Here is a 24,045-nt window from a genome sequence, read left to right as displayed (position 1 = left end):
TGCCTGAATTTGGAGTTTACCCCTGCTGATTTATTTATTTTATTTTTATTTATTCATTTGTCCAATACACAAATACATAGGAAGAAAAATAGACATGTAGTAATATATATAAGGATAAAAGTGAATTTAGAGGAGAGGATATATGAAAGAAAGAAAATATATATGATAAGTGAAAGAAAGGAAAGATAATTGGACAGGGGACGAAAGGCACACCAATGCACTTATGTATGCCCCTTACTGGCCTCTTAGGAACCTGGAGAGGTCAATTGTGGAGAGTCTAAGGGAGAAGTGTTGCGGGTTAGGGGTTGACACAATTGAGTCCGGTAATGAGTTCCACGCTTCGATAACTCGATGGTTGAAATCATATTTTTTACAGTCAAGTTTGGAGAGTTTCGTATTAAGTTTGAATCTGTTGCGTGCTCTTGTGTTGTTGCGGTTGAAGCTGAAGTAGTCATTGACCGGTAGGACGTTGCAGCATATGATCTTGCTGGCAATACTCAAATCGTGTTTTAGGCGCCATAGTTCTAGGCTTTCTAGCCCAGGATTGTTAGTCAATTTTCGTAGGATATTCTGTTTCGAGTGGAGGAGTGAAGGGCTCTTCTGGTGAAATATCTTTGGACATTGATGTCCAAGATGTGGTATGGGTTCCAGACAGATGAGCAGTAGTCTAGGATGGGTCTGGCAAAAGTTTTGTAGGCTCTTGTGAGTAGAGTGAGATTGCCTGAGCAGAAGCTGCGTAGGATCAGGTTAACAACTCTAGAGGCTTTTTTGGCGATATTGTTGCAGTGGGCTTTAGCACTTAGGTCATTCGATATTAGTATTCCAAGGTCTTTTAATGATTGTGGGTTGGCAGTGAGAGATTCATTCAACTGGCCCCAAAGGCACCAGGAGGCTGGTCAAAAAAGTCAAGATGGTGGGTAGGGCTATGATGATACATAAAGGGGCGGGGCTTAGCCATGCATTAAAAAATCCTGAGAATGCCCTGTGGGCCTCTTACACAGAAATGCAATCCACATATTTTTAATATTTGGATAACTTTAGGAATGAATGTGGGGTTTATTTATATATATACATAGCCAGATCATTTTTTTTCCAACAATAAGATTCATTCCTCTCAGAAAACTTCATTTCCTGCACCAAAATGGGAATCGTTTTGCATTTTGCAGCCTACGAAACAATTCTTGTCACAGGAGATATGAATCAAATTCTACCGTGAAGAGAGAAAGCTCATCCTTTACATTAAGTTGCTTTTCATTGGGGAAAAAACGATGCCATTCTTAACCAATATTTTAGCCTCACTTCAAGCTGTGAATACCGTAGGTATTTATTCATAGCCCTAACGATAAGCAGATCCAGCTACCTTGCTTTAATGCTTCGATTTTTTAAAATGTATGTTAGACTTTTTTCCCCTTCCTACTGTTTTAATCTCTGACTAAGACCTTAGCTTTGAACAGCCTAATTTGTCAACTCATTTAATCGGCTTTACCGTAGGCCAGAATATTTTGCAACCACTTTGAATTAAAAATGCCTTGCAATAAGTGTAACATCTTTTTTTACGAGTTAACTTCAACCATTGGGGTGCTCTATCAAGCTTGAAATAGTTTAAACGTTCCAAAAAAAAAAAAGGCCCGAAGAATCCACTGTAGATAGAAAAAGACAGTTTAGAAGACAAGGAAAGAGTTTCAGATTTGAATGAATATATTTCATATTGAGAGCAAAACGATTTTCTGGATTTGCTTTGACATAGTATTATTATTATTTATTATTATTATTTATTGGATTTGTATGCCGCCCCTCTCCGCAGACTCAGGGCGGCTAACAACAATGATAAAAACAGCATGTAGAAATCCAATTAATAAAACAACTAAAAACCCTTATAATAAAACCAAACATACAGACAAACATACCATGCATAACTTGTAATGGCCTAGGGGGAAGGAATATCTTAACTCCCCCATGCCTGGCGGCATAAATGAGTCTTGAGTAGTTTACAAATTAGTAATAGCATTTAAACTTATATACTGCTTCATAGGGCTTTTACAGCCCTCTCTAAGTGGTTTACAGAATCAGCAACCAACAATCTGGATTCTCATTTTATCCACCTCGGAAGGATGGAAAACTCAGTCAACCTTGAGCCGATGGTGAGACTTGAACTGCTGAACTACAGCTAGCAGTTAGCTGAAGTAGCCTGCAGTGCTGCAATCTAACCACTGCACCACCCCAACATAATGGAATAACAGAGTTGGATGGGGCCTAGAAGGTCTTCTAATCCAACCCCCTGCTCAAGCAGGAGAACCAAAGGTGTCAAACTCAATTTCATTGAGGGCTCATCAGAGTTGTGTTTGACCTTGGGGGGTGGTGAGTATGGCCAAGGTGGGCGTGGTCCGCTCAACACCACTTGTGTTGGGTGCGCCTTTGGGCACCTTTTAACTATATGCAGTAAAGCTTACTTATATGTAGATACTAAACCAATCCAGGTTTTTCCTTATCAACATTACAGCTCTAACTCAATACTTAACTCACTCTCCAAATTGCTCCAGCCAGTCAACTAACAATATTACCAGCAACAACAGCAACAGCCAACAGCTAACTATTATTATAAAGTTGCTTTGCATTTTATAATGCTCTGGCCCAATCAGGTTGAAGTTTACACCCTATGACTCAGCATTCATTACTGTTTAACATGCTCACTTCCTTATTTTACCTTATATGGTGACATAAGGGAATATCACCTAGGATTGAGCTAATCCTTGACAGATAGTACACATATGCACTATTTCAGCACCCAAAGAAAAAAAGCTTTGCCATCACTGGACTAGACATACTTCAGATCGTGCAGAATGCAGCTGCGAGAGCAATCATGGGCTTCCCTAAATATGCCCATGTTACACCAACACTCCGCAGTCTGCATTGGTTGCCGATCAATTTCCGGTCACAATTGGTTTTGACCTATAAAGCCCTTCATGGCATCGGACCAGAATATCTCCAGGACCGCCTTCTGCCGCACGAATCCCAGCGACCGATTAGGTCCCACAGAGTTGGCCTTCTCCGGGTCCCGTCGACTAAACAATGTTGTCTGGCGGGTCCCAGGGGAAGAGCCTTCTCTGTGGTGGCCCCGACCCTCTGGAACCAGCCCCACCCCGAGATTAGAATTGCCCCCACCTCCTTGCCTTTCGTAAACTCCTTAAAACCCACCTCTGCCGTCAGGCATGGGGAAACTGAAATAACTTCCCCAGGCCTATATTGTGTTGTGTGCATGTTTTTAAATTATGGGTTTTTAGTTTAAATTATTAGATTTGTATTACATTTTTTTGCCACTATTGTTCTGAGCCGCCCCGAGTCTACACATTTAATTAATAATAATAATAATAATAATAATAATAATAATAATAATAATAATAATAATAATAATACCCAGTTCCTGCAACCACCAAGTGCAGGTGATATTGGGGCAGCAGATAAGTTGAGCAAAAGGAACACACTAAGTGAATGAATCCAGAATGAATCCATCCTAAATAAAATGGTACCCATTGCTTGGATGTTGCAGGGGATCCTTTGAAAACCATGCCAGTGCAATCCGGGGTCCACTTGAGTCCAACCAATCTCCTATTAAAAGAGGTTACTTCGAGAAGTATGCACCTCATCTGGAACTCACCGCTCATAATACCCCAGAGATACAGAGTGGTCTATTACCCGTCTCGAGGTGGGATTCCCAAAGAGGTAGGTCATCTTATTTATTTTTATTTATAGAAGAAACATAGAAACATAGAAGACTGACGGCAGAAAAAGACCTCACGATCCATCTAGTCTGCCCTTATACTATTTCCTGTATTTTATCTTACAATGGATATATGTTTATCCCAGGCATGTTTAAATTCAGTGACTGTGGATTTACCAACGACGTCTGCTGGAAGTTTGTTCCAAGGATCTACTACTCTTTCAGTGAAATAATATTTTCTCACGTTGCTTTTGATCTTTCCCCCAACTAACCTCAGATTGTGCCCCCTTGTTCTTGTGTTCACTTTCCTATTAAAAACACTTCCCTCCTGAACCTTATTTAACCCTTTAACATATTTAAATGTTTCGATCATGTCCCCCCCTTTTCCTTCTCTCCTGCAGACTATACAGATTGAGTTCATTAAGTCTTTCCTGATACGTTTATTTATTTGATTTTTTATGCCTGATACGTTTATTTATTCGATTTTTTATGCCGCCCTTCTCCTTAGACTCAGGGTGGCTTACAACATGTTAGCAGTAACACTTTTTAACAGAGCCCCCACAATACAGGTCCTCATTTTACCCACCTTGAAAGGATGGAAGGCTGAGTCAACCTTGAGCTGGGGACAAGATTTGAACCGCTGACCTGCAGATCTACAGTTAGCTTTAGTGGCCTGCAGTACTGCACTCTACCTGCTGTGCCACCTCGGCTCGGCATGGTTGATGTCTTAAGTTGACCCATCCAAATGGATGCCGAATGACTGGTCGTGTGTGACCGAGATCAGTTTCCTTCGAAATTAATTATCTCTCTCTCCAACCAGGTTCTTTCAACACTTCTGTATTTTCACTCCCCTTGTTATTAGTAATCCTTATGTGGGTCTGAGCTTGGTTGTTTCCTTGCAGACTTTTCATGCTGGCACTGACAATGTTACCTAGTTTGGTAATGAAATGTCTTGCAAGGACACCACCATTACACTGTCAAACTATTGATTGATTTTTATGCTGCCCTTCTCCTTAGACTCAGGGCGGCTTACAATGTGTTAGCAATAGCACTGTTTAACAGAGCCAGCCTATTGCCCCCACAATCCGGGTCCTCATTTTACCCACCTCGGAAGGATGGAAGGTTGAGTCAACCTTGAGCCGGTGATGAGATTTGAACCGCTGACCTGCAGATCTACAGTCAGCTTTAGTGGCCTGCAGTACTGCACTCTACCCACTGCACCACCTTGGCTCATTTACTAAGTCTGCACTACTATTACCACTAGATTTTTCTTGTCATCCCTACCACCCATTTTGAACCATAATCCAACATTTCCTTGTTTCTGGACACAACCACTACATGTGGTAGTAAGTACCATGCATTGATTTATATTTCCAACAATCTCTTTTCAAATTTGGATACATTTTTGCTAATCTTGCCGGGGCATAGTGCCACTGGTAAAACATCTTATATTGTAGAATCGCAGCTATTTAAAGTTAAATAATTCATCAGGCCACTATTACAAGGAAATTTGAGGACTGGGTTTTCACCCAGAGTGGTTGGGGCTGTAATGTTCTTGTATATTTTCAGGTTGTCCTGGATGGAGCCACGTCAAGTGTGGAGCTTCTTAACCTGACACCACAGACGGAATATCTGGTTTCAGTCTTCCCTGTTTATGAGAATGCTGTGGGAGATGGTCTCAGAGGCATCAGTTCAACACGTAAGTCATTATAAAAACCTAGAAACATAGAAGATTGACGGCAGAAAAAGTCCTCATGGTCCATCTAGTCTGCCCTTATATTATTTCCTGTATTTTATCTTAGGATGGATATATGTTTATCCCAGGCATGTTTAAATTCAGTTCCTGTGGATTTACCGACCACGTATGCTGGAAGTTTGTTCCAAGCATCTACTACTCTTTCAGTCAAATAATATTTTCTCACGTTGCTTCTGATCTTTTCCACAACTAACCTCAGATTGTGCCCCCTTGTTCTTGGGTTCACTTTCCTGTTAAAAACACTTCCCTCCTGCACCTTATTTAACCCTTTTACCTATTTAAATGTTTCGATCATGTCCCCTCTTTCCCTTCTGCCCTCCAGACTATACAGATTGAGTTCATTAAGTCTATGCTTAAGACCTTCCACCATTCTTGTAGCCCGTCTTTGGACCCATTCAATTTTATCCATATCCTTTTGTAGGTGAGGCCTCCAGAACTGAAGACAGTATTCCAAATGGGGTCTCACGAGCGCTCTATACAGCAGGATCACAATCTCCCTCTTCCTGCTTGTTATACCTCTAGCTATGCAGCCAAACATTTGGTGCATTCGCACAGGGATCACTAAAGCCTCTGAACTTCCAGTAGGCCTGTTAGGCCATTTTTCGGCCTGGGTGAAATCAGCCGGTAATATCACAGAAAACAGTGAACCACGGGAGAGGCGCATTTGGGAAATATGTAATGGAGGGTAGGGTACAGTCTACTGTCTAAAAGAATAGAATAGAGTAGAGTAGAGTAGAGTAGAGTAGAGTAGAATAGAGTAGAATAGAATAGAATAGAATAGAATAGAATAGAATAGAATAGAATTCTTTATTGGCCAAGTGTGATTGGACACACAAGGAATTTGTCTTCGGTGCATATGCTCTCGGTGTACGTAAAAGAAGAGATACAGCGAAATCTTTCCTATTAGGAATATGGGATAAAAAACACTCAAAACCAACACTACATTTGATGACCCATATAATCACTGCAATGAGATGAACATATGCCCAAAATTGGAAACATCAAGACACTCCATCAGAAAAACAAATAATAGAGAAAAATATACAGGTGTGCGGAGATGGACCAAATGACAAGAGACATTAGGGGCACGGACATTGATGAAACACACAACCCATGGGATAAATGGTTCGACTGGATGCAGAATAGAGTAACCCAAAGAAATGTCAAAAGAGCTACATAAATTCAGATAACGACAAAATAATATTTACGTTTTAGTAAGAGAGCAGTTATCTATTTTTCTTTTTTTCTTTTTTTTCTTTTTTTTCTTTTTTTTCTTTTTTTTTCTTTTTTTTACGGGCAGAACAATTTTTTTATTTTAACAAAACCTTTTCTTACTCCCACATTTGCCCCTGCAGTAAATATAGCATTATAGTGTAATAAGATAAAGTATTGTAAGGTAGACATTGCTGGGAACTTTTTTTTTAATTTTTTTTAAATTTTTTAAAATTGTATTAAATTTCTTCATTAAAAAACATATAACATACAATAAAAAAGAGTCCTCATACAATACACAAATATAATACATGAATATATATAATCAAAAATAAACATAATAAAAATAATAAAAATAAAAAATAAAATAAAATAAAGGCAACAAATACTAAAGAAGAAAAAAAGTCTAATCACAAGATGAAGGATTGAACACTGATAACCCAATTCCAGATGAAAGACAGGATTAAACTCAGGGTTTTTTTTTCTTTCTCCTCACAAATCATGAAATAAATATAAGTTAATATATAAGTTATCTGTTTTTCTATTCATCTTTTTAATGACGAATCTAATCAATTAGAAATTGAACATTTGCATACTGAAATAGAAACAGGTAATGATCTGCAAGTACATAATGAGATTTCTTTCCTTTTTATTGTATTTGAAAAACTAAATAAACTTTTTTAAAAAAAGAAGAAGAAGAGATACATTGTGCTGAACAATGTAAAATATAATTAACAGGCCTCATGAAGTTGGGCAGGCCATGAGTCAAGACCTAAATTAATTGGATTTACTATTATCATTATTATTTTATTATTTATTGGATTTGTATGCCGCCACTCTCCGTAGACTCGGGGTGGCTAACAACAATGATAAAAAGAGCATGTGACAATCCAATAATAAAACAACTAAAAACCCTTATTATAAAACCAAACATACACACAAACATACCATGCATAACTTGTAATGGCCTAGGGGGAAGGAATATCTCAACTCCCCCATGCCTGGCGGTATAAATGAGTCTTGAGTAGTTTATGAAAGACAGGGAGGTGGGGGCAATTCTAATCTCCGGGGGGAGTTGATTCCAGATTATTGTCTGGAGGACAGAAGGAAAAGGGGGGTCATGATCGAAACATTTAAATATATTAAAGAGTTAAATAAGGTTCAGAAGGGAAGTGTTTTTAATAGGAAAGTGAACACAAGAACAAGGGGACACAATCTGAAGTTAGTTGGGGGAAAGATCAAAAGCAACATGAGAAAATATTATTTCACTGAAAGAGTAGTAGATCCTTGGAACAAACTTCCAGCAGACATGGTTGGTAAATCCACAGTAACTGAATTTAAACATGCCTGGGATAAACATATATCCATTGTAAGATAAAATACAGGAAATAGTATAAGGGCAGACTAGATGGACCATGAGGTCTTTTTCTGCCGTTAGTCTTCTATGTTTCTATGTTTCTATTATATTGTATTGTTCTTCTTTTTTATGTGTTGTAAGCCGCCCCGAGTCCTCGGAAAGGGGCGGTATATAAATCCAAACAAACAAACAAACAAATAAACAAACAAAATTCCCTTAACAAACGTTTTGCTTAACAACAGAAATGTCAGGGTCCATTGCAGCCTTAAGTCGAGGACTACCTGTAATTTATTGAGAGCAACATGAGAAAATATTATTTTACTGAAAGAGTAGTAGATCCTTGGAACAAACTTCCAGCAGATGTGGTAGATAAATCCACAGTAACTGAATTTAAACATGCCTGGGATAAACATAGATCCATCCTAAGATAAAATACAGGAAATAGTATAAGGGCAGACTCGATGGGCCATGAGGTCTTTTTCTGCCGTCAGACTTCTATGTTTCTATGAGATATAAGGCTGCAGCTCCCCTCCTTTTGAATTTGTCGGGAAGAAACAAATTGCTTTATGTAACTTACGGCCCTGCGAACACGAGCCCAGATATACCTAAAACCATTTTTATTATTTTTTACTGTTATTATCATTGCGAAGGCCAGACATCCCTGACGGTGTAACTCCGCTGACTTTGTTAAGCTGATTTTTATTTATTTTGAAACGCGTGCTTCGATCGGGAGGGATTTATTGTATTCCTGGTCGGCTAAAGGCCATAATAAAAAATTCATTACTTCAAGAATCGGTGATTGATTTCTGGTAGGAGCATCTTCAGTTCTGCGACAGTACAGGGCCGGAATTTGTTCAGTTGTATCGGTTTAAAAAATAGCCTTCGTTTTGAGATTTCTGCACATGGTTGGTTAACCTTCTGCTGACTCCGCTGAGTATGGTTTCCAAATATTTCTTGCCCTGTCAAAGATAATTCTATTTTCTTCATTGACTCTTGGGGTGATTTAGAATTTGATACTTCAACTGATATTTTATAGGCTGGCTTTGCTGGCTAGAGAATTCTGAGAGTTGAAATCCACAAGTCTTAAAGTTCCCAAGTTTGGGGGGCCTCTAATAGAATAGAATATAATTCTTTATTGACCAAGTGTGATTGGACACACAAGGAATATGTCTTTGGTGCAGATGCTCTCAGAGTACATAAGAGAAAAGGATACATTTGTCAAGAATTATGAGGTACAACTCTTAATGATGGTCATAGGGGTCAAATAAGCAATGAAGAAACAATCAATATTAATAAAAATCTTAGGATACAAGAAACAAGTTACAGTGATACAGTCCTAAGTGGGAAGAAAAGGATGATAGGAATGATGAGAAAAAACTAGTGGAAATAAAAGTGCAGACTTAGTAAGAAGTTGGACAGTGTTGAGGGAATTATTTGTTTAGTAGAGTCATGACGTTCGGGATAAAACTGTTCTTGTGTCTAGTTGTCTTGGTGTGCAGTGCTCTGTATTGATGTTTTGAGGGTAGGAGTTGAAACAGTTTGTGTCCAGGATGCGAAGGGTCAGTAAATATTTTCCCCGCCCTCTTTTTGACTCGTGCAGTATACAGGTCCTCAATGGAAGGCAGGTTGGCAGCAATTGTTTTTTCTGCAGTTCTGATTCTCCTCTGAAGTCTGTGTCAGTCCTGTTGGGTTGCAGCACCAAACCAGACAGTTATAGAGGTGCAGATGACAGACTCAATGATTCCTCTGTAGAACTGTATCAGCAGCTCCTTGGGCAGTTTGAGCTTCCTACGTTGGCGCAGAAAATACATTATTTGTTGTGGTTTTTTGATGACATTTTTGGTTAGGTGACCATTTTAGGTCTTGAGTTATGATAGAACCTAGAAATTTGAAGGTCTCTACTGTTGATACTGTGTTGTCTAGTATTGTGAGAGGTGGAAGGGTGGAAGGGTTTCTCCTAAAGTCTACCACCATTTCTACGGTTTTGAGTGTGTTCAGTTCCAGATTGTTCCGGTCACTGAGCTTGATTGTTTCCTTGAAAATATTTCACTACCCAACTAGGTAACACCATCACTGCTAGCCGTTAATTTCAGTTAAAACTCAAAAGACTGAAAACTTCATGTCTTTGAACAAATGGGCCTATGTTCAAGAAGGATCAAGGAAATGGAGCCTCTCTCTTATGAAACCAGATTGCAACGTTTAAGGGGTGACTTGATCGAAGTGTATAAAATCATGTATGGGATAGAAAGGGTGGATAGAGAAAAATTCTTTTCTCTAAAGTTCTTTTCTCTATCACACAATACTAAGACGAGGGGGCACTCCCTAAAACTCATAGGTAAGAAAGTGAGGATAAATCAAGGGAAATATTTCTTCACCCAGAGGGTTGTTGGTTTATGGAATTCACTTCCATAAGAGATTGTGACAGCTATCAGCCTTGATAGCTTCAAGACAGGATTAGACAGATTCATGGATGCCAAGTGTATTGGTGGTTATTGAAACAGATGTCCATGTGTCGCCTCTATGTTGGTTGAGGCAGGCAGCATTCCCTTGAGTACCATTTGTTGGGGGTCGAGGGAAAGGGAGGGTCTTGCCTTCTCTTTCTGCTCAAGATCCCCATGGACAATTGGTGGGCCACTGTTGGACACGATGGGCTTTGGCCTGATTCAGCATGGCTCTTCTTATGTTCTTATATTCTGAAACACACCTCTTGTAACTCACCTGTGTATCGCTTTCATGTCATGTCCTAGTACCATTGCCTGCGCCCAGATCTCTCAGAACTTCTGAGATCAGCCACAACAGTATCAAGCTGACGTGGGAACCAGTTGAAGGGGCCACGCAATATCTCATCCTATCTTCCTCAACACCCAATGGCGCCGAAGATGATACAAAAGAGGTAAAGAACTCGTGTTTCGGTCATGTTCACACTGTTTGTTGTGGCATCTTGTGCATTCCACTCCAGGGTGGAATATAATCTGGAGTCCCAGGAGGGAGAAGCCCTGCCTCCCAAATGCAAAAAGGCAATGGAGTTTGGAATATCTGAGATGACTCCTTCCTAGCCTAGCGGGTCACAGAATATATATAGTTATGCAGATAGCTGCTTTATTCTGGCAAGATTTTGTCTGTAGGTGAATATAAAAACTACTCAGAAGTAATTCCAAGCGTTGTTCTTGGGCCTGAGTCATGTTACCACCTTTTGCAATCTCTTAAAAGCAAAGTCAATGGAGAAACCAGATTCACTTAACAACTGGGGTTACTAGTTTAACAACTACAGTAATCCACTTAACAAATTTATTTATTTACTTTATTTATTCATTTGTCCAATACACAAATACATAGGAAGAAAATAGACATGTGATAATATAAAAGAGGGTGAAAGTGAACTTAGAGGAGAGGATATATGAAAGGAAGAGAATATATATGATAAGTGAGAGAAAGGAACGACAATTGGACAGGGGACGAAAGGCACACCGGTGCACTTATGTACGCCCCTTACTGGCCTCTTAGTAACCTGGAGAGGTCAATCGTGGAGAGTCTAAGGGAGAAGTGTTGGGGGTTAGGGGTTGACACAATTGAGTCCGGTAATGAGTTCCACACTTCGATAACTCGATTGTTGAAATCATATTTTTTACAGTCAAGTTTGCCGCGGTTCGTATTAAGTTTGAATCTGTTGCGTGCTCTTGTGTTATTGCGATTGAAGCTGAAGTAGTCATTGACTGGTAAGACATTGCAGCATATGATCTTGTGGGCAATACTCAGATCGTGTTTTAGGCATCGTAGTTCTAGGCTTTCTAGTCCTAGGATTGTTAGTCTATTTTCGTAGGATATTCTGTTTCGAGTGGAGGAGTGAAGGGCTCTTCTGGTGAAATATCTTTGGACATTTTCAAGGGTGTTGATGTCTGAGATGTGGTATGGGTTCCAGACAGATGAGCAGTAGTCTAGGATGGGTCCGGCAAAAGTTTTGTAGGCTCTTGTGAGTAGAGTGAGATTGCCTGAGCAGAAGCTGCGTAGGATCAGGTTAACAATTCTAGAGGCTTTTTTGGCGATATTGTTGCAGTGGGCTTTAGCACTTAGGTCATTCGATATTAGTATTCCAAGGTCTTTTACAGAATGTGGGTTGGCAGTGAGAGATTGTTTATTCGGTGGCAAGCCAAGTCATAAAATGGGACCAAACTCACCATGAATCTTTTCACTTAGCAACGTACATTTTGCTCAGTTGTGGTCGTATGTCGACCACCTGTATAAAAGAGCTGCAATGATTCATATGACCACACGGTGGCAATAAAGGGATGTAGAAAATTATGACTCTGCTACCATCTAGTGGCCATCCAAATGTTTGCAGGCCAGATGTGGCTAGTCTAGGGGTAGGCAAAGTTGGCTCTTGTATGACTTCAACTCCCAGAATTCCTGAGCTAGCATGATTGACTAGTCCACAAGATTCCAACAGGAAGGAAGCTTTGAAAGTTAGGGTTCAAACAGTACCAAGGAGACTCTACTACTCTGAAACGCCTTTGTTTCTACAAAGAGCAAGTTAAGGAAACGATTCCCTTGTCAACTGAGTTAAACACCAGTTCACTGAACACATAACTATACAGATAAAACAGTTTGAGAGGAGAACAAAATAGAAATGTCACATTGCTTCTTCCATCTTCCAGATGTGTTGCTACAAATACACTTAAGGCAGTGCGTACATAGCAGAGTTGCTGGGGTGTTAGTAGAGTAAATTGCAAAACATGATCACTGAAGCCAGCTTCCTGTGGACCTTTTTTAATGAATCTGGAGAGCTAAGATAGGACCCCCCCTGACTCTGCTTCCTTCGGGAATTCATTAAGGTGAAGCCTCTGCGAAGTCACAAAATCGTTTCTTTCCCCCAAAGTTTTCATGATAAAGTAAGAACTTTTTTATTTGCGGTCTGTAGAGGGTTCGCCAATCTGCTCACGTGGTTAATGCAAAGAAATCTGTATATTTTTTTCTTTTTCAATTTCTGAACCAGTTCGTAAAGAGACAGGTTCACAAGGACCAAGTCATGCAACGCCAGTGGTGAGTTCCTTCTGGTGCGGTCCGGTGAGCCGCTCCGGTAGTAACCCGCCGATTGTGCACGATTGCTCCAAGTGCTGTCTTTGCTACTCCAGGCATGGCGCCATCCTTTTTCCTAATTTTGGGTGGGTTTTTTTTTTCTCTCTGAGCATGCACATAAGGAAAATCGTCCTTCTGTGCATGTGCAGAAGCAAAATTGCACGAGGGGATGCCCGTGCATGCATGCACACAACATTGTGATGCACATACAGCACAGCAGTAGGATGGTAAGAGGAACCTGTCCCGGATGTAACCTCAGTATGTTGGAATATTTTTCCTTCCTTCTTCCTTCTCTCTCTCCCTCCCTCCTTCCTTCCTCCTTCTTTCCTTCCTCCCTCCTCCCCTCCCTCCCTCCCTCATTTCTTTCCTCCATTCTTCTTCCTCCTCCTTTCTTCCTCCCTTCCTTCCCTCCTTCCTCCCTCCTCACCTCCCTCCCTCCTTTCTTTCCTCCATTCTTCTTCCTCCCTCCCTCCCTCCTTCTTTCCTTCCTTCCTCCTCCCCTCCCTCCCTCCTTTCTTTCCTCCCTTCTTCTTCCTCCTCCTTTCTTCCTCCCTTCCTTCCCTCCTTCCTCCCTCCTCGCCTCCCTCCCTCCTTTCTTTCCTCCATTCTTCTTCCTCCCTCCCTTCTTCTTTCCTTCCTTCCTTCCTTCCTCCCTCCTCCCCTCCCTCCCTCCTTTCTTTCCTCCATTCTTCTTCCTCCCTCCCTCCTTCTTTCCTTCCTTCCCTCCTTCCTCCCTCCTCCCCTCCCTCCTTTCTTTCCTCCATTATTTTTCCTCCCTCCTTTCTTCCTCCCTCCTCCTATCCCTCCCTCCCCCTTCCCCCTTTCCTCCTTTCCTTCCCCTTCCTTCCTCCCCCTTCCTTCCTTCCTTCCTTCCTCCTTTCCTCCCTTCTTCCTTTTTTCCTCAATTCCTAATTCCTCCCTTCCTTCCATCAGCCACCAAATATTTCATTCTCTTTTCAGCTGAAAGTGGAACAACCGGAAGTTTGGATCAAGGGCTTGACTCCCAGCACTGAATACTCACTAGCAGTTTATGCAATGTATGGAGAAGATGCCAGCAACCCAGCAAGTATTCAAGAAACTACTTGTAAGTCATGCAATGCGTTTTTCTGGTTCATAGCTTCTTCACCCATAAGAATCTCAGAAAACCTTGGCAGTTTTGATCGGATGCTTTCTGGTGCAGTCGTTCTCAACTTGGGGGTCACTTAAGACCATGGGAAAAGACAAATTTCCCATGGTGTTAGGAGCTAGAACTTCTATTCTGGTGCCTTGGAACATATTTTTACAATCTGACCAATCAGGCGTTTACAGTGGGGGTGTCCCTCTGACCTTCCTGCCAATCAGCTTAAAGCTCTGCTGAAAGAATTGGCACTAGACTTATGGCACTAGACAACATGAGGAACTGTTTTAACTGTATTAAGGTGTCACGTCATTAGAACCACTGGGTTAGAGAGAAATTCTAGTAGATGGGTGCAACACCTATGAGTGATCAGATTCCCAGCCATCTGTAACTGGAGTCCTAAAGAGAGAGAACAAACCTAGTCTTGTTCAAGAAATTACCCTTAAACTGATCTGAAAGAAAATGTCCCCACAGCACAGGCAAGTCATGCCATAGCAGATGCGTCTTAAAAAAAAAAAATGTAAAAAATAATAACCTTAGTTAGTGTGATTGTGGTTTTAATCATTATGCAAATTCAACCTAGTTGCTTTCTTTTTCATTCATTAAATTAACTAACTAACTAACTAACTAACTAACTAACTAACTAACTAACTAACTAACTAACTAACTAACTGATATAAGTATAAACATACAGTGATGGGCTAACAAAATGTTTACTACCACATTGTGGGCGTGGCTTATAGAAACATAGAAACATAGAAGTCTGACGGCAGAAAAAGACCTCATGGTCCATCTAGTCTGCCCTTATACTATTTTCTGTATTTTATCTTAGGATGGATATATGTTTATCCCAGGCACGTTAAATTCAGTTACTGTGGATTTATCTATCATGTCTGCTGGAAGTTTGTTCCAAGGATCTACTACTCTTTCAGTAAAATAATATTTTCTCATGTTGCTTTTGATCTTTTCCCCCAACTAACTTCAGATTGTGTCCCCTTGTTCTTGTGCTCACTTTCCTATTAGAAACACTTCCCTCCTGGACCTTATTTAACCCTTTAACATATTTAAATGTTTCGATCATGTCCCCCCTTTCCTTCTGTCCTCCAGACTATACAGATTGAGTTCATTAAGTCTTTCCTGATACGTTTTATGCTTAAGACCTTCCATCATTCTTGTAGCCGGTCTTTGGACCCGTTCAATTTTGTCAATATCTTTTTGTAGGTGAGGTCTCCAGAACTGAACACAGTATTCCAAATGTGGTCTCACCAGCGCTCTATATAGCGGGATCATAATCTCCCTCTTCCTGCTTGTTATACCTCTAGCTATGCAGCCAAGCATCCTACTTGCTTTCCCTATCACCTGACTGCACTGTTCACCCATTTTGAGACTGTCAGAAATCACTACCCCTAATTCCTTTTCTTCTGAAGTTTTTGCTAACACAGAACTGCCAATACAATACTCAGATTGTATGCATTTTGTTTCAACATCTTTCAGTGCAAATTGGGTACTGTGGGGTGCAGCTCCAAATTTTGCTACCGGAACTCCATTCCTGACCATTCCCGTAGGAGCTCATCACTGTAAACATAGTTATGAATACATGCAATGGGTACAAATAAAAGGGAACATTAGGATAGGGATGATAGGCATGCTGGTGAGTTTACAGACCTCTTATAGACCTCTTAGGAATGAGGTGAGGTCAATAGTTGGGGGGAAGAAAGCAGATAGTCAGGTAGTGCATTCCAGGTATTGATCACTCTGTTACTGACTCTTAATTTAGTAATGACCTTTAAGTGGCTATCAAGGCATGAACAATAAGTCACCTTAACTAGAACTTAATGTGTGGTCCTGATTCTTCACACCTGACACGTGCCCCATTTCTTCCAGTGGCCCTGAGGCCTCCGAGATATTTGCATTTCTCCAACATCAGCCACATGTCGGTCCATGTCAACTGGGAGGCAGCTTCACAAGCCGTGAAAAGTCACCGAGTGATGTATTCCTCCAGCCGAGGAAGCGACGTAGGTGAGGTGAGTGACCATGAGGAGTCAGGATTGCTCTGATCAGCTTAGGGCAAGGCCCGTTGTCCGATATGTTGTTTGTGAAGCCAGGGGTGACTTTCTAGCAACAGCAGTAGCAACTAGACTTATATACCACTTCATATAGAATTACAGCCCTCTCCAAGTGGTTTTACAGAGTCAACATTCCCCCCCCCCCCAACAATCAGGGCCCTCATTTTATCAACCTCGAAAGGATGAAAGGATGAGTCAACCTCGAGCTAGTGAGAATTGAACTGTTGGCAGGCTGCAGAATTAGCATGCAATACTGCATTCTAACCACTGTGCCACCATGCCTCTTCAATATCTTTCCTTATAATTTATAAGTAAATAATCAGCATTTATCTTATCTGTCTCTCTGTCTCTCTGTCTGTCTATCTATCTATCTATCTATCTATCTATCTATCTATCTATCTATCTATCTATCTTTCTTCCATCCATCTATCTATAATCTATCTGTCTGTCTGTCTGTCTGTCTGTCTGTCTGTCTGTCTGTCTGTCTGTCTGTCTGTCTGTCTGTCTGTCTGTCTATCTATCTATCTATCTATCTATCTCTATCTTTCTTCCATCCATCTATCTATAATCTATCTGTCTATCTATCTATCTATCTATCTATCTATCTATCTATCTATCTATCTATCTATCTATCTTCCATCCATCTGTCTATAATCTGTCTGTCTGTCTATCTATCTATTGTCTATCTATCTATCTATCTATCTATCTATCTATCTATCTATCTATCTATCTACCTATCTTCCATCCATCTGTCTATAATCTGTCTGTCTGTCTGTCTGTCTGTCTGTCTATCTATCTATCTATCGATCAATTGATCTATCAATCTATCGATCTATCGATCTATCGATCTATCGATCTATTGATCTATCGATCTATCATAAACACCTCTTCTGTTTCAGGTGGAGGTCCTCGGAAATGCATCATTGACTGTGCTGAAGCCCCTCTCCTCACTGACGCAATACTTTGTCCGTGTGGTCTCCGTTTATGAGGAAGGCAACTCATTTCCAATCATGGGCAATTTTACGACATGTAAGTATGGAATGACCCTGTCTTAGTTGGCATTAACAGAGGGATAGAATCAAGATTAGGTGAAATGTTAGGACCGCTTTATAATGTCTTGGTAAGATCTCTACATGGGGCTACCTCATGAAGGATACTCTGAGGCATCTGTAATATGGTAAATTATTTAGCTTTACTAGATAAATGGTAAAAGCAATGGAAACTGCAGTTTAATGTTTCCAAATGTAAAATAATGCACTTGGGGAAAAGGAATCCTCAATCTGAGTATTGTATTGGCAGTTCTGTGTTAGCAAAAACTTCAGAAGAGCAGGATTTAGGGGTAGTGATTTCTGACAGTCTCAAAATGGGTAAACAGTGCAGTCAGGCAGTAGGGAAAGCAAGTAGGATGCTTGGCTGCATAGCTAGAAGTATAACAAGCAGGAAGAGGGAGATTATGATCCTGCTATATAGAGTGCTGGTGAGACCACATTTGGAATACTGTGTTCAGTTCTGAAGACCTCACCTAGAAAAAGATATTAACAAAATTGAACAGGTCCAAAGATGGGCTACAAGAATGGTGGAAGGTCTTAAACATAAAATGTATCAGGAAAGACTTAATGAACTCAATCTGTATAGTCTGGAGGTCAGAAGGAAAAGGGGGGACATGATCGAAACATTTAAATATATTAAAGGGTTAAATAAGTTCAGGAGGGAAGTGTTTTTAATAGGAAAGTGAACACAAGAACAAGGGGACACAATCTGAAGTTAGTTGGGGGAAAGATCAAAAGCAACGTGAGGAAATATTATTTTACTGAAAGAGTAGTAGATCCTTGGAACAAACTTCCAGCAGACGTGGTTGGTAAATCCACAGTAACTGAATTTAAACATGCCTGGGATAAACATATATCCATCCTAAGATAAAATACAGAAAATAGTATAAGGGCAGACTAGATGGATCATGAGGTCTTTTTCTGCCGTCAATCTTCTATATTTCTATGTTTCTATGTTACCCATATATCATCATCACTCCATGAGCTGCATTGGCTACCGATAGGTTTCTGAATGCAATTTAAAGTGTCGTATATAAAGCCCTACATGGCTAAGAACCAGACTACTTATGGGACCATTGCATGCCTCACGTATCCCAGTGACCAGTTAGATCCCAAGGTTAGTTGGCCTTCTTCAAGTGCTTTCAGCTAAGCAATGTCACCTGGTGGGACCTCGGGGAAGGGCCTCCTCTGTGGAAGCTCCGGTCCTTTGGAACTAACTCCCCCTGGAGATTCGCACTGCCCACACTCTTCTGGCTTTTTGAAAGGTTTTAAAAACATATCTTTGCTGACAGCCCTTGGGCCGTTGTGTTTAATATGGGGTTTTTAGAATTTGAAGTTTTGCGGATATGATTATAATTTTTGTATTGACCTTTATCTTGTAAGCTGCCCTGAGTCCCCTGGAGAAGGGTGGCCTAGAAATTTGATTGATTGATTGATTAATTGAATGAATGAATGAATGAATACATAAATAAATACATAAATAAATATCACATGATTATTGCATCCAGTTTTGGTGCTGTGATCCTGCAAAGGGCCAGGCATTGTGGACCATCAATGGCCAGTGGACCTGGCAGAAGATTCAGACACTAAGGAAGTTGGGGAGGAACATGGGCCAGTCCTGGAGTCTGAAGAAAGCTCCTACGTGCTCTGTTTTGGAGGCAGTGATGGGGCCAGGGCCATCTGACAGTTATCAGCTGCCTTAGGAGTCAGGCATAAGTGAGACAAATGAACAGCTGGAGCCTGTTCCCAGTATGTGCAGAGCTGCCAAATGAAGGGAACTGCTGAGGAACAAGGGTCGACTTGGAGTAAGGCTCCAGGTGGATGATGAATGGCCCCTCCCATAGGGAATAAAAGTGGAAGAAAAGGGGAGGGGAGTCTACAGAAGACAATTAGTTTACTTAATTAGTTTGGGACTCTCAGAGACTCCTTGCCAAATTTTGAAGACATTAGCCCGGCAGTTCTCCAAGCCAGATAAGGTCTGTGACTGTAAATGCTTTCTTGAAAGACTTTGCTGGATGTGAATGAGAAGAATTCACAGTAGTTGAATAAAAAAGGAATTTTGTCAGGACAAGGAGTCTGCGTCATGGTTTGTGAACACCTAGGTCAGAACAAGAGAAACAAGGATGATTAGGATGCTGGATGGTGGAACATAAGATGAACGGGTTGCAGGAACTGGGTAGCAGGAGAGGCCAGCCAGGGAGGATTTGGAGGTTCTCCAAACTGCCCATAACATTAGCTACAGGTTCTCCTAAACCCCTAGCAGCCCATCCTTGGATGCAGGATGGCCAAACTTTCTGGTAATGGAGAAACATGGGGCTAAATCTGAGATGATCTTTCCTTCCCTTTCACTCCAGTAAAGGTGCCCCCACCGAGCCAGCTGAAGGTCACCGAGCTCTCCAGAAGTGAGGTCCAACTGGAATGGGAAGCATCCGCGGCTTCTGACGTGGTTCTGTACCAGATCAAATGGAACGTGCTTGGAGAAGACACAGAACAGGAGGTACAAAGCCATTGAGAGACATCTGCAGATTTCTTCAGAAATCTCCTCTTCCTCCTCCCCCTCCTCCTCTTCTCCTTCCTCCTCCTCCTCCTCCTCTTCCTCCTCCTCCTCCTCCTCCTCTTCTCCTTCCTCCTCTTCCTCCTCCTCCTCCTCTTCTCCTTCCTCCTCTTCCTCCTCCTCTTCCTCCTCCTCTTCTTCTTCTTCCATAGAAACATAGAAGACTGATGGCAGAAAAAGACCTCATGATCTGCCCTTATACTATTTTCTGTATTTTATCTTAGGATAGATATATGTTTATCCCAGGCATGTTTAAATTCAGTTACTGTGGATTTATCTACCACGTCGGCTGGAAGTTTGTTCCAAGGATTTACTACTCTTTCAGTAAAATAATATTTTCTCATGTTGCTTTTGATCTTTCCCCCAACTAACTTCAGATTGTGTCCCCTTGTTCTTGTGTTCACTTTCCTATTAAAAACACTTCCCTCCTGAACCTTATTTAACCCTTTAACATATTTAAATGTTTCAATCGTATCCCCCCCCTTTTCCTTCTGTCCTCCAGACTATACAGATTGAGTTCATTAAGTCTTTCCTGATAAGTTTTATGCTTAAGACCTTCCACTATTTTTAAGACCTTCCACCATTCCTCCTCCTCCTCCTCCTCCTCCTTCTCCTCTTCTTCTTCTTCTTCTTCTACTCCTCTTCCTCCCCCTCCTTCCCCTCCCCCTCCCCCTCCTCCTCTCCCTCCCCCTCCTCTTCCTCTTCCTCCTCCTCTTCTTCTTCTACTCCTCTTCCTCCTTCTCCTTCCCCATCCCCCTCCTCTTCTCCCTCCTCTCCCTCTTCCTCTTCCTCTTCCTCCTCTTCCTCTTCTCCTCCTCCTTCTCTTTCTCCTCCTCCTCCTTCTTCTCCCACCCCTCCTCTCCCACTTCTAGCATGGATGATGTTAATCTACTTGGGTCATGAAATGCCTATAAGAAAACCAAGCTCAGAGAGCACCAAGGACCCCACAATTCTTCTCCTCCCCCCCCTCCTCCTGCTGATGTTAACTGGGTGAGTCATGAAATGTCTGCAACAAAACCACCAAGCTCAGAAAGCAACAAGGACCCTGCAGTAGTCCTCCTCCCCTCCCCTCCCCCCTCCTCTCCACAAACATCACCCACCTTCTAACATTGAAGATATTATCTACTTAGGGGCTTAAACATCTGCAAGAAAATCCACCAAGCTCAAAGAAAACCAAGACCCCTGAAAGGGTTCAACCCTGAGCTACAAATCTTCTCTTCTATTAATTCCTTTTTAAAATGTCCCACTTCTAGAGAATCTTGAAACCCTCCACAATTCTGCACATACAATCCAGTCCCCTGCTTCACGTTTTTATGTCTCTCCTTGTCGTGATAGCAAAATTCAGTAGCATCTTTCTCCTATGAGATTTCAAGATGTCAAATGGCCTGTTTAATTGCGCCGGACAGGGAATGAAACTCGAACACAAGAGCTGGATGAAAATGGGTCACTTCATTGATGACAGTAATAGACCTGTAGAGGGTGCTAAATGGGGTGAAAAATCCTGAACAAAACATACTTGGGCAACCAATGGGCGAGCCCCGCCTTCACCCAAATTGAAAGCCACGCCCAGCATGTGGGAGGGCTCACTTCCATTACCCAGAACCGGAAGTGACGTAGATGAGCCCCAAGTGCTCCTGCCTCTCACCGCTCCGTCCGTGGAGGAGGCATGAGTTGTGAGACGAAGGAGCCCATCACCTTTTAACAGATGGCCAAGGGAGAACACACGGTTGCAACTGACACCCTTTCAACCCCGTTTTTGCCAATAGTGACCAAATAAAGAAAATTCAATCAACCTATTTACAACCGATACACCCCCTAACCCATTAAAAACCTCACAACTGACCAGAATGGAGAAGGCGAAAAAATAATCTGAAATAAAGCTTCCAGACTGCCAAAAATTCCCTCGGCCCCAAAGGGCGACCTCTGCCAGACACCCTGGATAGAGCGGAGGGTGGGTGGGTGGGTGACTGATCTGGAGGGCGAGCAGGGAGCAAAGGGGCGAGGGGTGCAGACCCTGAAATAGGCCCACAACCCCTCCCCTCGCTCCCAGCGGCCCCTGCAAGCCAACCACTGTGCGTGGGGGCTCCGACGCTTGGCGCCCTGCCAATCAGCTGGGAGGTGGCATCCCACCCCTCCTAGCTGAAACGGACGTCCGGCCGGGGCGATTCTTCCCCCGGCCGGACAGGCATGTCAATTGCTGCAAAAGCAGCGCATGGCCGAGCCTGCGCTCTGTGCAGGCGCGCCCAGCTGGGAGGCAGTGTTCTCGCCCCTCCCCGCCGGCGCAACTATCAGCCGGGCGAAAATCGCCCGGCCTCTTAAAATGCTGGATGCTTTGGAATGAAGGGATTTATATTCATGTGTAGTAGTGAAGGGCTGCAAAAATGTTTACTACCATACTGTTGGGAGTGGCTTGTTTTGTGGGTGTGGCTTGTCAGCCATGTGACCAGATGGGCGTGGCTTGATGATCATGCGATGGGGTTGCTTAAAGGTCATGTGATTGACTTAAAGGTGACCAACTTGACATCACGTCAAGGGTTAAGGTGCCTGGCCTCTCCTCAATGTGATACAATTTCCCTCTCTATTTACTATTACTGAACATCCAAAATATACTCTTTAATTCTATGTATATATGCCATATGTGTACATACATATTACACACAGGCACACAAAAATATACGTTATCTACTATATAAACTCTTCTAAAATTATACACATTCAACCTCATTTACTGCAATAGGAAAAACATACCCAGAGCCCAGAAGGGGGGAAAAGGGGGGGGGATCAAACAATTTCTACCGGTTCTGGGTTCCTGAACATTTTTCTACCAGTTCTGCGTACCTGAACGTACCCATAGAAACCCATCACTGATGTGTAGACAGAAGCATTTGCTCAGGGACGGGGGGCAGGTTTCATAGGAACCCCACCCCCTTCAGCCAATCCTATTTGCAGAGCTGAGGTTGAGTGGAGTAGGGGGTACCATTCGTCCACACATTTCCCCCCAACACACACACATACTTTATATTGTTTCATCTGCTTATTTGATGCGCTCTCTGGAAAGCATCCAAGGATCGATTGCAGTCTTTAGCCAAACAAATCATAGGAAATGATTGGTGAAAGTGACAGCTCTAGATTTTTATTGGAGAATTACCTGTCAGGAAGGGTTTGCTTTCCTTTGAAATTGTTTCCAGTCTGAATTTACACTGCCACGGAAGACCCAATTAAGACATGATGCCGTTGTTTTTTAATACTAATAAAGAACTACCGTATTTTTCAGAGTGTAAGACGCACCTCTTATACAGCAATATGCTGATTCTGTAAACTGCTTAGAGAGAGGTGTAAAGGCATTATGCAGCGGTATATAAGTCTAAATGCTATTGCTATGTCAAAGCAAATCTAGAAAATCATTTTGCTCTGAGTATGAAATACTGTATTTTTTGGAGTATAAGAGGCTGATAATTTGGGTGCGTCTTATACAGTGGAACCCCAACATAAGAGCTGCTCTACTTAAGAGCAACTCGAGATAAGAGCTGGGAGGGGAGAGATATTTTTGTTCTACTTACAAGCCCAAATTCGAGATACAAGCGCCAAGGAGCTGTCTCCTGAAGCCAAACGCTAACTTCCGCGTTCAGCTTCAGGAGACAGCTGCGAAGCGGCGCGCGTGTTTTAAAAGGTTGCAGCCGGCCTGGGGGGCTCGGGGGGGTGCTTGCAGCTTTCTTTCTTGCTCTTTTTCTTTCTCTCTTTTACCTTCCCTTCCTCTATTTCTTCTTTTCTTTCTCCTTCCCACCTTCTTCCCTCCCTCCCTCCCTTATTCCTCTCTTACTCTCCCCTTTCATAAGTTTCCTTGCTTCCTTCCTCTGTTCCTGTCCCTTCCCCCTTTCTTTCTTTCTTTCTTTCTTTCTTTCTTTCTCTTTCTTTCTTTCTTTCTTGCTCTTTTTCTTTCTCTCTTTTACCGTCCCTTCCTCTATTTCTTCTTTTCTTTCTCCTTCCCACCTTCTTCCCTCCCTCCCTTCACTCATTCCTCTCTTACTCTCCCCTTTCATAAGTTTCCTTGCTTCCTTCCTCTGTTCCTGTCCCTTCCCTCTTTCCTTCCTTCCTTCCACCCTCCGTCCATTCATTCACCCATTCCTCTCTTGATCGCTTAAA

General features: G+C 41.9%; 1 protein-coding gene across 1 annotated transcript in view; it reads left to right on the top strand.

Annotated features, from left to right (window-relative positions):
- COL20A1 (collagen type XX alpha 1 chain) overlaps positions 1 to 24,045 on the top strand; it is a 198,750-nt gene that overhangs the window by 32,394 nt on the left and 142,311 nt on the right. The window contains exons 10-16 of the mRNA XM_070744283.1: positions 3,548 to 3,720; positions 5,288 to 5,417; positions 10,791 to 10,936; positions 14,077 to 14,200; positions 16,118 to 16,257; positions 17,199 to 17,328; positions 19,703 to 19,845. Of these exons, the coding sequence (XP_070600384.1) occupies positions 3,548 to 3,720; positions 5,288 to 5,417; positions 10,791 to 10,936; positions 14,077 to 14,200; positions 16,118 to 16,257; positions 17,199 to 17,328; positions 19,703 to 19,845 (986 nt within the window). The remainder of the gene's footprint in view (positions 1 to 3,547; positions 3,721 to 5,287; positions 5,418 to 10,790; positions 10,937 to 14,076; positions 14,201 to 16,117; positions 16,258 to 17,198; positions 17,329 to 19,702; positions 19,846 to 24,045) is intronic.

The sequence above is a fragment of the Erythrolamprus reginae genome, chromosome 3, assembly GCF_031021105.1.
Source record: "Erythrolamprus reginae isolate rEryReg1 chromosome 3, rEryReg1.hap1, whole genome shotgun sequence".
In the NCBI taxonomy this organism is placed as follows: Eukaryota; Metazoa; Chordata; class Lepidosauria; order Squamata; family Dipsadidae; genus Erythrolamprus; species Erythrolamprus reginae.
The sequence above is the reverse complement of the archived record's forward strand: the minus strand, read 5'-3'. Positions and strand labels throughout refer to the sequence as shown.